General features: G+C 49.1%; 1 protein-coding gene across 47 annotated transcripts in view; it reads left to right on the top strand.

Moving 5' to 3' along the window:
- Positions 1-5: 5 nt before the first annotated feature.
- The window catches only part of CELF4 (CUGBP Elav-like family member 4), a 306023-nt gene continuing 288221 nt past the window's right edge, over positions 6-17807 (top strand). For 15 of the 47 annotated variants that reach the window (XR_011421025.1, XM_023647711.2, XM_023647695.2 and 12 more), the window contains exon 1: positions 90-664. Coding sequence is in view for 42 of the 47 variants with exons in the window: in XM_023647711.2 (XP_023503479.1) it covers positions 379-664 (286 nt within the window). In the remaining 5 variants the exon portion in view is untranslated. Of the gene's footprint in view, positions 665-17807 lie in introns of all 47 variants that reach the window. The other 32 variants (XR_011421024.1, XR_011421023.1, XM_023647706.2 and 29 more) reach the window with 4 other exon arrangements.

The following is a 17807-nucleotide window of genomic DNA, read 5'->3' as shown; positions in this document are numbered from 1 at the left end:
ACTGGGAACTTGAACCGGTCCAGCCTGTTTAAACGGAAAGGACAGAGATCCTGTCTGTTCAATGTAAAAAAAAAAAAAAAAAAAAAATCAGATCAGACCGAAAGAGAGAGAGAGAGAGGAGAAGGAGAGAGAGAGAGAGGAGAGAGGGAGGGAGAGAGAGGGGGGAGAGGAGAGAGAGAGCGCGAGCGCGAGCGAGCGAGAGAAGAGAGGAGAAAGAGAGAGAGCAGAGAGCGAGAGGAGAGCGAGGTGTAGAGAAACCGAGGGGGAGAGAACCCGAGTGTGTGTATGCGTGTGCGTGTGTGAGCGCGACCGAGCTTGCGAGGGAGAGGAGCGAGAGAGTGCGAGCGAGAAAGAATAAAAGGAAAGAAGATTTTCTCTATGTATATAAAGATGGCCACGTTAGCAAACGGACAGGCTGACAACGCGAGCCTCAGTACCAACGGGCTCGGCAGCAGCCCGGGCAGCGCCGGGCACATGAACGGATTAAGCCACAGCCCGGGGAACCCGTCGACCATTCCCATGAAGGACCACGATGCCATCAAGCTGTTCATTGGGCAGATCCCCCGCAACCTGGATGAAAAGGACCTCAAGCCCCTCTTCGAGGAGTTCGGCAAGATCTACGAGCTTACGGTTCTGAAGGACAGGTTCACAGGCATGCACAAAGGTGAGTGCACCTTTCCCTCCCAACTTTGCCGGGGAGAAGGAGCCGGCGGGCGGGCCGGCGGGCCGGCGACGGACGAGCGGGAGACGGCGCGAGAGGAAGCCTCGGGCGGACTCCGAGGAGGGAGGCGCTCGGGCAGCAGAGACCAGGACTGGGGTGCGTGGGGAGCTGTTCGCTGGGGCAAGGCTGGGTTTGGGGCGAAGACCTGATAGAAGCGGTGCCGTGGGGAGAGTAGCGGGAGCCGGAGATGAAGAGAAAGAGAGAGGATATAGAAGAAACGGGGCTTGGATTTTTGGGTAGAGCGACTTGAAAGATTGGGATGGGGACTACTGCACCGGCTGAGCCCGGGACGCTGAGCAGACTGGCGGGCGCTCAGAGGGCCGGGGACCAGGGTGCTGTCCATCGCCGTGGTGCTGAAAATGCTAAGAGGAGACGGTCTCCTCGTTCTCTGCTCGGGGCCAGAGTAGCAGGAGCGCAGCCGTCTAAAAAGGATAGAGGTGACAAATTCAAAGAGATATTTTTATTTCGCTATCAATTTAACAGTAAACTCTGCCTGTCGAGCTGTGTGCCTCAATAATCCAGTTGTGGTATGAGTGGTGGGGGAGGGGGGGTGGATGTTTGAAGGAAGGAGGAACAAAACCTAAGGCAAGAATTAGCAAGAAACCAGCCATCCCCTGGGTGGAGTGGGGGGTCGGAGAAGCCTGGATGATCCCCTTCTCAGGAAAGTGGGGCTTTGGGGAAAAAATCTGTGTGTGCAAGATATGCATTTTGAAGGGTGTAGCTTAAATTATCCCAAACTCACCATGCAGAGAGGTTTATAGTACATTATTTCTCTCCCTTGAAGCAATCATTGCTAGCGAGTGCTTAGGGGAAGGGGCGACAGAATAATCAAAGAATTAAAACCCAACAACTTTTTAGGAAAGTGGTCACGGGAATTGTCTGCAGCCTGCCTGTTTTCTCCTTGTTTTATTATCTTTAAGGCAGAGCCCCAAACGTGTTCAGTTGTAGAACGTGTGTGGGTGGCTGGTGGGTGACGAAATTAGCCCAGTGCTCCGCTCTCTAACAGTAATGTATAGGATGTGCAGCAGGGATTAATCGGGGCTGGAGCTGTGTGGGCAAGTTAAATGCTTTCTGAGAGAGATTGAGCATCAGGCAGGGAAGGAGCACCGGGCTAAGGAAGTTGTAAGGATGTGTATGGACGTTCCGTTTTTAATAAACACTCATGTGGAGAGCCACTGAAGATGCTGTGTTAGAGCTGGTGGTTTTAAAGATGAAAACACACACACGCACACGCACACCCACCCACACACAGAGAGCAGCCTCATCCTTGGCCACAAATGGGCTATGAACAGAGCTGATCCTCCGGCACATTAGGTGCAGAGCGTGGGGCTGTCTGGCTGTCTGGCTCTCTAAGCAGCAGTGGTTTTTCACTATCACAACCTCCCTCCTTCTCCAGCCCTCCCTTCATCTGAATACTAAGCAGAGCTCCAAACTCTTCATAGTTGGAGTCCCAGAGAGCAGTTTTTTATTGGCTTTAGCATCTTCCAGCTTGCCTGCTGAGGAGTAAATCTTAAAGTTAATGGCATGTTGAGTAGCACAAAAACACAGCAGAATGGAAATATACTGGGTTTGTTGGGGTGGGGTGAGGGTGGGGGCTGTAATGGAGAAAGAAATCAACCTTTATCCAATATGGAGAAAATGTCTGTCTATTCAGAAGACAGACTGGAAAGGTGGAATGGGGAGGCAGCCTTCAAAATAATGTTTGTTTCCTTTTTTCCCTCTCCCTGTCAAGACAACCATATCTTTGTAGTTTTTCTCTTTCCAATCAAGCTCCCTGGAAGCTAATCAAGGTTTGTATCAAACCTTTGTCGTTTTACTATATCCTCAGATTTAAAAATAGTAATAATGAAAATAGAAAAGGATAGGTAGGGAAACCCTTTGCCCATCTTAATGATCAGTTCTGGTAGTGATTTAAGGTTTTAAAGTTAAAAAAAAAAAAATCGGAACCCACCAAAGGCAAGACAGTTGTGAAGAGCTGAGCTTCCTATGAGATCTGGTTTGGAGCACTTTATTTGCTTTTTTATTTCAAATGAAGACAAACTTTAGCAATATTCCTTGGTCTCTTCTCAATGATCACTTGCTGGTATCATCACTCTGTTTCTGATGTTTTGTGGGCTCCCTTGTATTATAGCAAAGAAGTAGAATTATCATCATTTGCATCAGGGAAGTAGGGAAGGCTATTATATAGTTATATCACATGTATCATATCATATATATACATACACATATCTGACCAGGATTCCTAGGACAAGCAAAACTTTATTTTTTAAATAATTCTTCCCCTAAACTGGCTCAGTCGGTGGCAGGCAGGCCCGTTGGCTCCGGCAAGCTGGGTGCCTCGTTGTCGCAGCTCACCCTTCAGAGCCTCAGCATATATTTTCCCCTATGAAACTTCCTGCCTCTTCATCCCTAGGATTTTTATAGATGAGGTTGGGCCACGATGTCCCTAACAGTGCCTGAAAGCTCCTGGAGAGCTGAATAAATGAGACAGTTTCTGAGGTCTGCTTTATTCAGTCCTAGAAGAGTTTGAACTCCTCCTTCAGTGATACAGCCTGATCTATTAGCTAATCTTGATAAAATAAGCCTCTGGCCACCTTAAAAAAATTACTCACTTGCCATTGGTGATTAATTACTGTTAAGTCAAAAAGCATGATGAGGCTTGAAGAACGAGGATTGCATTTGGCTTCTAGATTTTCCCCAACTCTAAACTGACAACATGAGGCCGGGGATAGAAACATGCCTTTGTTAAGCCTGGTTTCAGGGCATATTTGTGGCTCTTTCTCTCCCCTTCTTGAATTTCTAACTTCTACTGAATCATACTGGGATGAAATTGAGAGGCATGACAGAATACTGGCCTCCAGTATGGATGGCATATGTATGTTATTGGTAGGAAAAAAAAAAGAAGAAGTAAAAATTAAATTAAATGCATGAGATTTCAGGTGGGTATCCATTTGTTGGCCAACTGCCATTTCAGGTAACTAAAGAAGGAAGGAGTTCTAAGGGTTAAAGGAATACCTGCCATGCGTAGAGTGAACCTTAAAAGGCAATTACTCCAGTCAAATTGGGAGTCTGTGGAGGAGAGAGTGGGTGGGTGTTGTGGAGCAAACCCAGCCGTATCAGGAAAGGCTGTTGGGCTGGGGAGGCAGCAAATAGCAGTTGTGGACTGAGGTAATTACTGTAAAGGTAAAAGTACCCCCTGGAGACCAGACAGCAACTGGGCGGGTGTGGGGGGGCAGATTTAGGTGCTAGGCAGAGTTAGAAAGGAAGGAAAAAAAGCCCAGAATTACAATTCGAAGAAACAACATTCAAAGAAGAAAATCCAGTTTAATGCAAACTCTCCCAGCTAACTCAGAGTCTTCTTTTCTCCCCTATGAGAAGCACTTTGAGAAAGATTGTTTTTCCAGGCTCCAAAGGGAAAGACATTGTACTATTGATTAAAGAGGAAAAAGACAACCTCCCTGCGTAGCAGAAGAAGTGAGCTGAGGACCGATTTTGCCCCTTCCCGTAGAATTTTTCTCCCTTGGAGAAGGGAACAGGTCACCTACTGGTCTAATTCTTCCCTTCTCTCACTTTTTATTTATTTTTCTTTTCATCTTTTTATTTCCTGGAGAACAAATAGAGACAGTGACTGAAAATACACACACACACACACCCATGCTTCCTAACACACACACACATACACAATTAGTGGATCACACATGAACAAGCCGGCAATCCATTCATAACTTTGGTCTTGACTAGCAGGATGGGAGGCAGCAAAGACTGAGTTACTGGGAGACATAAAGACTAGTGCTCTCTGGATAGCCATATTATAATGCATTATCTTTGAAGTCATTTAAGTCCAATTTAAGTAGCATTTAGTATAATATTTATGAATTAATGTAATCTAAACATAAGGTTGTCCCCAAAGGTTTAAACAGCCTTACTACTGATGTGTGCTTGTTCCCAGAGCCTGTGATGCATTTTAATCTAAACAGCCAAGTCCACATCGCAGTCCCTCTTGTTAACCAGTCAGAACAGATCTGTGGCCTGGGTAACCACTCTGCATTGAGACTTTCCCCCGATGCATGGAGGAAAATCTACTCTACTGGCAGCCCAGGGGCTCCAAGCCCAGGAGCCACAGCTGCAGGGACATCAGCCCCTCAGACTTTCACACTACATTCAGAGGGAGGGTGGGGACAGAGTAATGGAACCTTCTGTGGATTGAGCTCCAGAGAGTATATCATTTTAAAATATTCTCATCACCAGATACACAACCTCTCATTTCAACGGTCCCTGAGTAGGAATGCCTGAAGCCCCTCGATTTGGGGTGCAGCTGGGAGAAAGGGAAGGGGTAAGAGTTGTGATTATGTTTTGGTGATTTGTGACCATCTTCATAAAATGATGCCTTGTATTTTCGTGTAAGATGTAACAATCCTCAGAACATCTAGTTTCCACCGCTTGCTGTTAGCCGAGAGGGCTTGTTGTTTTTCTCCTTAGATAGGTGAATTAAAGCCAGTCAGGCTCTATCTGATTTCCGTTTTCAAATGAGTCTAAAACACAGTGAAGCTGAGGTATCAGCATGGGCATCAGCCCAATTAAGATGTACTTTAAAAAAATTTATTTGAAAAATAAAAATTCAGTTCTGTCCAGATAAAGACACTAGTAGAATGGCTGGGCACACACCTATAGTTTTTAAAAGAAAGATTTACCTTGTGAGAAAGAGATATGGAAAATGAGAGAGCTGCAATAAGAAAAGAAGAAAAAAATACGTAAAAAGAATGTTTCACTAAAGAAAATGAGCAATAGTAATTATTGCAAAACTAAGGTAAACCTAAGCAGCCCCTGTAATAAACCTCCAAATTCCAGATGTTGATAAGTACTGTATTTAGGAGCAAAGAAGAAATTATTGGGAAATGATTCATTCATTTAAGAAACTGGTGGTTATTTGCTGTTTGTGAATTATTTCGTTTATCTTTTAAACAGACTTCCTCAGAATGAACACACACAGGTAAATGAATATGCCCATGTGCGCGTATATGTATCCATGTGCAAGCATGACTAAGCGCATCCCAGACATATGGGAACCAGGGCTGGCCTAGATTTCACTGCAATTCAACAGGGAGATGTTAACACTCTTCCCACCCCCCCCAACCCCACCCCCCCACCCCCCACCCCCCCCCCCCCCCGCCTCAGCTTTAATGGGAATTCTAGATTGGGTTGAAAGTACCCCCTTGGCATACTTTCACTCTCTCCACCTGCTCCAGTTGGCTGGATGTTTGTGGCTTCTCAAACACAAAACAAAATAAAACAAAAAGAAAAGCTTTCCTTGAGTGAAGTCATAGCTTGAAAACAACCCAAAGGAAAACAATTACAAAAATGTACGCCACAGATATGCCTCCCTGCCACCAACATGGGCATAAAGTTATCAGAGTGCTTTCAAAGAACTGGTTTCCAGGGGCATTCCTAATGCCCAGTGATCTCATCACACTCCAGCGACTTGAGCAAGGCCATCGCTGTCACTATTATTAGCATCATCATCCTCATTATTATAGTTTATATACCAGGAGGGGAGAGGGGCTTCTGAGTGATGCCTGAGAAGCTACCCAAGACACCACCTCCTTGGTTGGGAAAAGAGCAGGTCTCATTTGCCTCAGATGGACTTGGGAAAAATACTGCACGACTCACACCTTCCATGTCCTCAGAAGGTGATCAGTTTCCAAAATGACCCAGGAGGGATCTTACTGAAGAAGATTTGGAATGGGCAGGCTGTAGAGAAGAGGGAGATGCAACAGAGAATAAGGCTCGATATCACAGGCAGAAAAAAGGAAAACTGAAAGTTGTAGGGCCACAATGCCAGCCGGAAGCGGGGAGCACTGGTTGACAGAGGCTGAAACTGCAGCAGCTTCTGAACTTGGAAGGGAAATCCCATGTGACATGCAGAGAGAAGAGCTAGAGGGTGTGAAAATCTGTGTGCGTCTGTGGGCACTGGAGAGCTGGGGGAGGGAAGATGCTGCAGCCCTTGTGGGTGTGGGTGTGAGAGTGTGTGCGTGTGTGTGTGTGCGTGCGTGCGTGCAGAGAAGAGATGACAAATGCAAGTGGTATGGTGATGATGTTAGAGGTAGTTTCACCTTGCAAGGCTGTATGCACCATCAGGGAGATGGTTGATGAAGAAAAGGGGAGAGTCCGGGGAGAGCGACACTGTCCTTGTGATTATGTACATGCTCCACCTCGGAACTCGTGGCTTGGATTTGTCAATGATCTAAGTTCCCCTGCGGAGGTGTGCTCTTGTTTATCCTCCTGATGTCCCCACCCAGAAGTCCAGGTTTGGGAGAGTGTTTTGTCTCCCCCCACCCATCATCCTTCAAAGGCTCGCCCGCTTCTGTTCACTTTTTGACTCATTTTAGAAATGACCTTCCATCCAGGATCTGAGTGGCCAGCCACAGAGCCCAGCTCTCTGCAGAGATAATTCTCTCCACCCACTGCATTCCCTACTCCACCCGCTGCCCCTTGGTATCCCAGCCCTACTTTCTTCTTGTAGTGTTTTCACATAAACACACACTCACAGAGAACTTGACCAAGTCAGTCAAGTCAGGTTCTCCAGGCATTGTGCTGCATTTCCCCTAAACACACACAAGGTGTGGCAGGGACCTTACCCTCCTTTGGGCTCTCTACAACAAGAAAGGCACCTTCACCCCCTCTACCTTTGCCTTTTCGGCCTGCCTTTAAATACACAAATGCTCCAAGAATCACAGAAATCATCCAATCCTACCCAAATAGACTAGGGGAGAGGACCAGAGCCCCCAACTTAGTTGTAGCCCTTTTATTATGATCCTCTATCTCCCTCTCTTCCTTCTTCTCCTTGTCATTTAAGATGCCCTCACAAACCCCAAATTGGGGCCTAGAGACGAAGATCCATGTTCCTCTTGGCAACGTGGGGGTGCAGTTAAAGATGCCAGGCCAAAAAGACAATGAGAGGGGTAGAAACTGTGGCAGGGGAATTTCCAGAGTGATGTGCTTCCCTAAGGGCTTTGTCCACCTCCACTCATTGAGTTTCCAGTGGCCCCTGGATGGGTGTAAAGTCTGAGCCGCAGCCCTGGCCACAGGAACCAACAAGGCAGCCAAGTGGGAGCCCCAGGGTAATTGCCCTCCTTTCCAAGTCCCTTTGGGAGTAGAGGGGATGTTTTCAGAATCATGCATTCCCAGGGCTTCTTGCTTTGCACTTGCTCCACATTTGGTTTTTCTTATCCTCCCTTGTATCTCCTCTCCCGCATGAGTTAACCGACACTCTCAAACAGAGCGATTCCCAGCAGCTCAGCTCAAGAACAAGTCCTACGTGGCCATATGCAAGATGTAAATAAATGGGTGCCCTCATGGAGACAGACGTAGTTCTGGTTCCCTGAGGATGTAACAGCCAAAAATATTGATCAAGGCTCAGGAAAAAAAATTGATAATGAGCTGGCCTCCGACAAGCATTTAATTGACAGAAACTTCTGAAGGCCAGCTCTGGACAGCGCATAAACTGACCGGTGATGTTACTTTTTTTGCAATACACTCTGCTTTAATTAATTATCACCTTTGTTAAGAGCGGCTCCAGATCAAAGGTTTCTAGATACTTAACAGATCTTACTAACAAAGCCCCCCTGTGCATTAGGCTGTCCCACAGCTCCTGGTCAGGCAAGCAAGCTTCCTTCTCATTCTCTTCCCTCTTAACTGTTGGCTTCCTCCTCTTTGTTAAAAACAAATGGCTCTTGCTGCACAGCCACTCTGTCCTAGGACACAGATTGTGAGGAGTGTCTCCGCCCAGGGCAGAGGACTGCCATTTAGCAGCTGTTTCTAAAATTACACGACTGAGACTTGGTTCACCTTCAAATCTATCTGGCTGAAATGGGGAGGGTCGATAGAAGAAAAAGGAGATCATGGAAATGCAAAAGGTGTGTGTGTGAGGTTGTGTGTGTGTGCGCACATGCACAGGTGACAATGTGCACATCCACATAAATATTATGGGATCGATACATTTCACATCAGCTGCCCACACCTCTTAACTTCTCCCTCCTGTCTCTTGAGCACCTGTGCACCCGTCGTATTTCACTCTGAGAAATGCTCACAGCCGAAGCGTGCATAGATGATGCTGTATCGAACCAAGCCATTGTTTGGATTCTGTTGTGGAGTCTGGGTGCTCACTGAAGGATGGTCCTCGCCTGGGGCAGGTGGTACATAAGGAATCCACTTCTTGAGATATGACAGGAGCCTCACTCTCCAGAGTCCCCAAAACCTACAAACTGACAGGTGACTTACTTGAAAGCAACCCTTGGAGTCGTTCTAGGCAGATTTGAATGCCATACGTGGCTGTTTTTCATTATTCTAATTTAATGATGCAGTCACACCTAATTAATCCATGTCTGGTTTATTCATACACTATGTCTGAGGATCCAAAAGATCTCTCTAGCTAGCCAGCTTCCCTTTACAGGGGCGAGTGAGGGGGCTCCCCTGACAAGTGAGTGTGTCTGGGTCCAAACAGGAAGGGATCACTCTAGATCTGATAGAGACATGGTCCCTGACACAGCTGTCCATGCAGATAGGAACAATAGCAATCTCAGAGAGACATAGCAATGAGATCTGTGTGCACACGTGAGCACACGAAGTGTGCATTCTACCACGGAACCCTTCTAATAGGCAATAGGCCACACCCCCAATGTGTAATAAACAAGGTGGGGGAAGCATTCCTATGATTGGGAGTTTCAATGCACAAGGTGGAGAGGCTGAACTGTGTCAACCTCCTCTCTCCGGCCTTAAGAAAGTGCAGCCAGATTCATTGCTGCCACTGCACAGATAAGGAGACTGAGGCTGGGAGCAGCATGTCCCCAAGGCCAAGCTTGCAGCGTGGCCTTCAGCACACCTCCCCATGGCTGGTTCTGGCCAGACTGCTCCCAATGAGTGCTGTCTCTTGCCTGGCAGGTACGTGGAGAGAACGAGGCATCAACCTAATAATATCCTTATAAAGCCAAGCCTCCTGCGCAAGTCCTAGGAGACAAGAAGCATCCAAAGATCAAACACTACATCACAGTGTATTTGTAGGAACTCTCTGATTCTGCTACCTCCCTATAATGCTCTAATTGACTATTTGATCAGCTCTAAAAGGGCCGGTGTTCAACACAGACTCACACACACACACATTCATACACACACTCACATGCACACTCACCTACAGACATACACACACACATACACTCACCACACAAGCACATGCACACAGACTTTCTCTTTCACACGCCACTATACCCACACCAGCTTGTCCAACAAGGGTAGATTTTCACAGGAGATGCTTGAAGGTGAGTAAAAAGCACACACCTAAGATTGTATATGCCCTTCCAGTAATGGGCTTATCAATACCTCTTAAAGAAATGTGACAGCCAGCCCAGAGTGATTCAGTTGTGTGGACAAAGGTCAGCATATAGATATCCATTATTAATAATATCAATATCTTGGTTGACCAATATAACCAGAAACTGTATCATGTCGCTGCTGATGGGCGAGGCTGGGAGGACTCCACGGCAATAGCAGGAAATTATGCCCATGTAAAATTAATCATATTGACTGGTTCTAAGAATATACAGAGAAGCGAAGATGGGAGTGCTTGCCGTGGTGGGAGAGGGGGACCTTGTTCCCAGAGGCTTCCTGGTCTTGAACTCCTGGAAGGGGACCGGGGGAGTGGAGGCGTCCCTGGGTGACCGATGAGAACACTCTCCCTCATCCGGCCTCCGCTTTCCAGCAGGGTGAGGCGGAGGAGAGGTGTTCTCTCAACAGGAAAAGAAAGAAATAGGATCCCCTAACCATTATCCACCCAACATATCCATATCTTTCTGTCAAATCAATACTTGGCTTGGCTTGGTCTCACCGGACGAGACACAGAGAGCATCCTTGCACCCACTGTGTGAAGAGGTCTATCTCCAAGCGGGTGGCATGAGCCTGAAGCAACACCCCTAGTTATGTAGAGTAGGATACTGGCCCCAGAAGATGCCAGTGTGCACTCTGCAACTTAGTAGTCCCAGGGGGAAATGCACCCAATCAAATCAATCACCGTGATTCAGTTCCTGGGACCAGCATGGCCAGGGGCTTAGGGTCCTGCCCCATCAGCATTGCCAATGGGGTCAAGAATGTCTGCACTTCAGAAAGCCATTGCTCACTGAGGCTCACCTCCAGTCATAGTGAATGGAAAGGAAAGGGAAGGCTGTGTGTCTTTGGCCTTGGAATTCCCTCCTGGCATGCCCCTGACCCCTCACTCCCTAGCCTGCTGGAGCTCCCCCCAGGATCTTCCTGACCCTCCTTGGCAGCCCTGGGCAACATCTGGGAGGCTATTCTGAGGATAGTGAGGAAAGGAGAGAATCCCAATGGCTGGGGACTCCTCAGAGAGGAAGAAAGGGAACAGGGCTGGCCAGGGGAAGCCCAATAAGCTTTTGGATCGTTCCTTTTCTCTGTTCCCAAAGTCGTCAAGGCAGCTGGAAGGGAGCCTGCCTGAGAGGTCAGGTGGCGTCGTGGGGTGATGATGGATGATAGGAGAGAGACTGCTACGGTGCAGGCGAGATGCTGTTGATTGTAAAGGAGGGTGAGGAAATGGTGCCTGTGGCTGGGATTGGAGATGGGGCCCCTCAGGGCCAGGCATACCCTTTCCCATAGGGAGCAAGGGAGCACTTCGGCCTCAGCAGACAGGCCACATCTGATCCTCCCTTAACCTGACTTGCCTCCCTCACTCCCCAGAGCTGCCAAGGGGCAAGCTAGTCCCCCCAGATTGCACAGAGTCCTGCCCCCATGATTATACCCAGCCCTCGGGGCCAAGGGCCTTGGCCAGTCTCTGCGCTCCCTCCGCAGTTGCTAAAGGCCTTCCTAGCTGAGCCCCAGCCCCGGGCCACCAGGGACAGTTCCCAGATCTCCAGGACTTGCTCCCAACCGGCACAGGTTCAGCATCGCCACAAAGGGCCTATGCAGAGGGCAGGTCCTGGCGCCCGATTTCAGTCACAGTGCCCTGTCCCGCAGGGCCTGGGTCTCCTTAGGAGCTCGAGGAGAACAGCCAAGAGCCCAGCAACCAGGCCCCTCTTCTAGACCTTTCCCTACCTTGGCGAGGAGTCCCCAAAGTGTACATGTGGGAGGGCTCCCCTCTCCTCCAGCAGTCAACTGCCCTCTGATGGTGACAGGGAGAAGTTCGTGCGCTGCAACGTGGGCCCCTGAAGCCAAGCGCTGCTCCTGCCGCAGTCCAGCTCCGCCAGCCATCCAGGAGCAGCCGCCAGCCCTCTCCCGCACCCGCTCCTCACAGCTCACCGGGTGGGGGTGGGCCCTCTTCCTCCCCATGAGAGCCCCCTGCCCCAGTGGGTGGCACAGGCCCCTAGGCGAAGTCCCTCACTAGACAAAGTCAGGCCTGAGCCTGGGACACCAGCAAACAGAGAGGCAAAACAAGAGAGGAGAATCAGAAAATCCGTAAAATACTGTTTCAGTGCACATGTTAGTTTTGTTTCATTTCAAAAATGAATACTAATTAGTTTACAGTTAATTATGCCTTTATTCTTAATCCCACATGTTGGGTCACCAGAATCTTTTCCATCTTTAGGGCCTGATATGAGTCCAACTCTGAATTGCTATGCCCCTCAACTTCTGCAAAGGAATTTCCAAATGCCCCCACAAGACACACACACACAGGCATGCGTACACGTGGGCACACACACACACTCAACCCTGTGCCTCGTGAAACAGAGAGGCCTGGGTGGAGAACCCATCAGTTAGTGATCAATTGGCACGCTTGCCACCCAGGCCGAGCTGAGGCCCCCGTGCAGCAACCTGAGTCCCCTTGGTCATCGGAGTGAGGGAGGCACGGAGCAGGAGAGCCACCACTGGCTTATTTCCAGGCTTCGTTTTCTTTTCCAATTTTTAAAAATCTTTTTATTGAGAAATAAGACCTTCCTCTTTACTCTCATCTTGATTATTTCAATGAGTAAATTATTAGATTTGTTCTAGAGTCCATTTTCTATTGCAGTTGGCGGGGGGAGATTGAAAATCCACTGGAAGGGGGAGTAAAGTATGAGGCCTGGGATGGGGCAGCTGAGTTGTCCGTAGACAGAAGTAACAAATCGTAGGGTGGTGTCTCAGCACAGGGAGAGCACACCCTTAGGCTGCAGAAAGTGGCCACTTGGCAGATCTGGTCACAACGGCAGACCTGGCAGACTGTTGAAACTGGAGGGGAGCGAGTGGGAGCAGGGCCCCAGGCCACGCCCACGGAGCTGGAGCCCAGGGCAGCCAGACTCCTGCTCCCTTCTGTCTGAGACCCCTGTCTCCTGCTCACATTGTCTCCAAGGCCTTGGTTTGTTTCTCTCTAATTTCTCAAGTTTCTTCACAATACATTAACTCCAAATGTTCTGACCTGAGTCAGCTGAGCCAATGCTTCAAAGGCTGGTCCACAGCAGAGGCCACACAGCCTGGAGAAGATTGTCCCCACTGCAGGAAAAGACACAAGCAAGGCCTGCTGGGGCAAGAGTGGGGACAACGCAGTTGGCTTCTGGGACGCCCCCAACCATCCCTATGTGGGGAGCAGGGTCCCACACTCACCCCCATGCGGCAGGGCAGTCTTCTGCAAAACAGAGAGCATGTGTGGCATACCAATCTGGTGAGGGAGACGCACCGTGTCCCCCGACTAGGAAGCCCTGCGTCTGATGGGAGAGATACGGGCCTCCCTCGAGGAAGCACAGATTCATGTGCGATTCAGGTGTCCTGAGGGTCAAGCTGTCTCCTTGGGAGGTGGAGACCCACCCTCGCCACCACGAAATAACTGGGTGTGATAGAGGACAGCAGACCCACAGATTAAACTACTCAGTGCAAATGACCTGTGTGGGGAATGAGGGAACCCTAAAAAGAGGAGTAATCAGATAAGGGTACAGGCTTCCTGCCCAGGGGACTTGGTCCCAGGCTTCCAGGTAGAGAGGGGCAGTGGAAGCCACAGCTGGCACGTTGAATGAGAGAGAGCAGGGAGGCTGGATTGCTGACGGGCCCGGCTGTTTTGTTTCGTTTCGTTCCATTCTGTTTTGTTTTTGTCCCACTGCAGCGAAGTCTCATTCTCAGGCTGGTAGACAAAGGAATTTCTCCCTTTGAATAAATCTGGACCCACCACCAGCCTGGCTGAGGGAGAAGAGATGGGGATCAAGGGTAGGTGGCTGGGTTGCAGATATGTCCGAGGAGGTCAGTGACACACACAGAGCCTGCAAGGACTGGCCTCACCTGCTTTGGGGCTGCAGTGTCCTTCAGCTGTCCCAACTGCAGCCCACTTGGGCTGAGAAATTACTCATGGAATATTTAAACCCGTGCCCATGTTCCCCGTCACCGAGGCAGACATCCAGATTGTTCCCACAGGCTCACTCAGCTGAACGTCCCAAGTAATAAACTGTGGAGTTCTGGAGGTTGGAATCTTCTCATGACCTGCGCCCTTCCTCTGAGCCCACCCCTGCTCAGAAGTGACTGGAGGCTGCCGGGCAGTGGGTTTGAAGCTGGGGGACAGCGTTTCCTGGGGTGACACTGGTATTGCAGCTGGAGGAATCTCGGCAGATCTCAGGAAGATCTCGTGTGGACAGAACACACGGGTGAGGGTGCCAGGGTCCTTGGGCAGCCCATTTACTGCAGGGGAGCAACTGGGGCATGTCTCTGAAGGGAAACCCAGCCCAGAGAAGCAGGAATAGATGAGATGAGTTTTGGGGCCCCAAACACAGGAGTGTGGCCGACTCTTTGGGGAAAAAACACCCCTCTTATAGGCCTTCCACAGAGCTTGACCCCTGGCATCTTCCTGACCCCAGGGATGCCTCAGGGGAGGAGCAGAACTGGGCTCGGTCACAGAGCTGGACTAACTGCACAACTCCTCTCTCTGCAAGGATGTGGAAGTCAGTGACCGTGGTCTTCCAGCGCCCTCCCAGCTCTCCGTCATCCCGCCCCCACCAACACCAGGCCCCAAACCCCAAGCCCCAGTGTTCTCAGGCCCCCCAGCCTTCCCAAAACAACAGTCCCCAATCCAAAGTGACCTCCTTTTCCTATCCTTTCCAAGTCCTGCCCCTTGCTGATCTGACAAATCAAACTGGGCAGATGTGTCCCTGGCGGCTAATGGACATTAATGTGTTACCATCTCTGGTGACACGTGCCTGGTACAGGGACCTTTTAGAGCCCAGGCCGTAACCCAAAGAAATCTCTCTAATAGGGGAATTTCCAACACAGGCCAGGCCTGAGGGAGACACTGTGAGGCTGGGAGGTGTCTGGCTGCTCAGAGGGGCATGGGCCTGGCTGGCCTAAAGCTGCGTCACCGAGGACATGGAATTCCACCTCCCCTACTGCAGAACCAGGGCACCCAGGCAGCAGGGGAGCTGAGACCTTGCTGGTCTCCCCTCAGGGCCAGTGCACACAGGAGTCTGCCGTGCCAAAGTTCTAATCAAATATTAAACGTGGTCAGTAAACTTAAACCAGCATCATCTCTGGAGTGCTAAGTCCCTCCCTGTGATCAGCCCAGCTCGGGGACATTTTCAGCCCTGCCTGGGTGCTGGGGTCAGGGCTTCTGGATTCATGCCCCATTGGGGGCAGGAAAAGGGGAGACAGGGACCATGGCAGTGAGCGAGGCTCATGACTTCCCTCCTCCATTCTATTATTCATTTCCTCTGATTTTTATCTAATCTCTTCTGATTGTCCTGGTGAAACTTAATAGACAAAGTGAATTTTTATTACATCATCAATGTAATCTCCAGCTAATCAGCAGACATGGGGGCCACCGCAAGCCCTATAGCTCCTCATCTGGCTTCATAAATCGTAGGAACAATCACTGCCACATGTAACTCTTCCTCCTCCTCTCCAGAGGCCCTCTCTCCACTGCTGCCCTTCCCCAGACTTGAGCTGGGGGCTTCTGCCTTCCCGCGGATCCCCCCGCTCAAGGGGCCACGTTGCCGGCCGATGGAGATATCTTCCTCATTTGTATTTTTAGTTTTCTCCCTCCCAGCTTCAGCTGTTAAAATCACAAATCTGGGGCTTGTGTTTCGAATGCCAAAATAGCCTAATGTTGACTGATTTTGATTTTCTTTTCCTCTGTGTTAGGAATATGGTATGTCATAAGATATTATGTAATCCTATGGTTCACAGTAATACTATAAGCCACATTACATACCAAATTAAGTCCTATGTTACATCGTACCTATATAACCTATGTAACAAGGTGTTTTGGTTATTTAAAGTCAAATTATGCATCTTATATACTGTATCATAGATGTTAAATTATATATTTCATTTATATTATAGTATGTCTTCCATTTATATAGCATTTCAATCTGTAAAGTGCTTTTTTGTATATTACCACTTTTTATCCCCATTGCACCCGGGCACAATTGATACCTTTATTATAAAGAAAAATGGAAAAGGGATCATGAACGAAAATTACAACCTGGTCAAATCCTGCTAGGATACAACAGAACTTCTCAGGCTCAGAACAGCTCTGGGGAGCCAGGCAAGGGGGCATGAGCCAACAGGAGGGGCAGAGCCCTGGCTGCTGACCAGGCAGGCAGATTCCGGGGGCCTGGCCTGCTAGGCAGCTCCTGGCCAAAGGGCAAACATAATTCAAGGAATGGTTTATTTGGGGTTTTTTCCCACAAACGTGCCCAAAGTTAAATGTGAAACCGAGCAGACCCCCTTTCAAGACCCCTCCTTGGGAGACTGGGCCCATTCAGTAGGGCGAGGCTGTCTTCTCCTCTGCTCTCAAGAGGCCAGACCACACGGCTCTGCAATGGTTTGAATTTCAGGAAACCAGCAAACATCACTTAGAGTCAAGTCCTATAAATAAGGTGGGTGATGAGGTTAATGAATCTGCCCTGGGCATCCGCACCCTCAACTGTTTGGAGGAAGGGGGAATCTGCTTCTTGCAAGCAGATCAGAGCTGACTCTGGGAGTGACTGGCCACCCATTATGAAGTTACCCCTCCGATTTCTGTGCAAAGGGCTGATTTGACACATCTGTTCAGTGGATGGTCTGTGTGCATCTGGGGGTCATGGGAAGGCTCCTCTGGTTTGGGCCTGAGCGTTTGAGGGAGGCCTGGATGCTCACAGGGGCCCCTCGGAGCAGGCAGTGCTTAGCACTCTGGACACTGCCTGCTGCAGAGGTGGCTGGCACACCATGGATATGCTGCACCCCATAGCTGGATGCCTGGGTCCTTGCCCTGCCCTGCTGCCTCACTCAGAGACTCGGCATCCTGCTCTCGCAAATCACTGGGATGACACCTGCTCATGCCACTTCTTAGGGTCATTGTGAGGCTGGAATGAGCTGAAAGGAGGGACAACGCGGTGTAGAAGTTAAAATCTCCAGGGTCATCATCGTGTATTAAATGCCAGCACCCCCATCAGACCACAGGGAGCTCTGACAGTCCTGCTCACTCAGAAATAGGGTGCTCAGGACGACATTAGGGCTCAAGGATGGACGGGAGGGAATACCGACAAAGCACCTACTACATGGCGGACACACAGGGCTCTCGATTTTTTTAGCTCATCAAATCCTTGTGACAAAACTGCAACAGAGATGTCACTGTGCCCCTTTGAACGCCGAGAGAACAGAAGCTCCAGGAGCAGTAACTCGACGGAGGTTACACACGAGGGAGACGGAGAGCCAGAATTTGCACCCAAATTTGTCATATTCTCAAGCCCACCACATCATGACGGCAGCTCCCTTTATGGAAGTAAATAAAGTGATCATCTCTTCCATCTCCTTCATTTTACAGATGGGGAAACTGAAGCCCTGCGACATTACAAGCTAATGTTTTCCTAAATCTCTCCACACTGTGTTTTATAGAGGCTCTGAAAACACATACACGCACACACGTACACATACACATTACAGACACACAGAGATAACTCACACAGACACACCTTTATACACGTATACACAGACACACACAACATAATAGACACACTCACAAATAAATACATAGTCATAGACACACAGAGGAACACACTCAAATATAGACACTTATACAGATACCCACATACACAAGAACGCACACACTCAAAAATACAGATACACACACGAATAAACATTTCATAGACACATGCATATG

The sequence above is a fragment of the Equus caballus genome, chromosome 8 (genome assembly GCF_041296265.1).
Source record: "Equus caballus isolate H_3958 breed thoroughbred chromosome 8, TB-T2T, whole genome shotgun sequence".
NCBI lineage: Eukaryota > Metazoa > Chordata > Mammalia > Perissodactyla > Equidae > Equus > Equus caballus.
The sequence above is the reverse complement of the archived record's forward strand: the minus strand, read 5'-3'. Positions and strand labels throughout refer to the sequence as shown.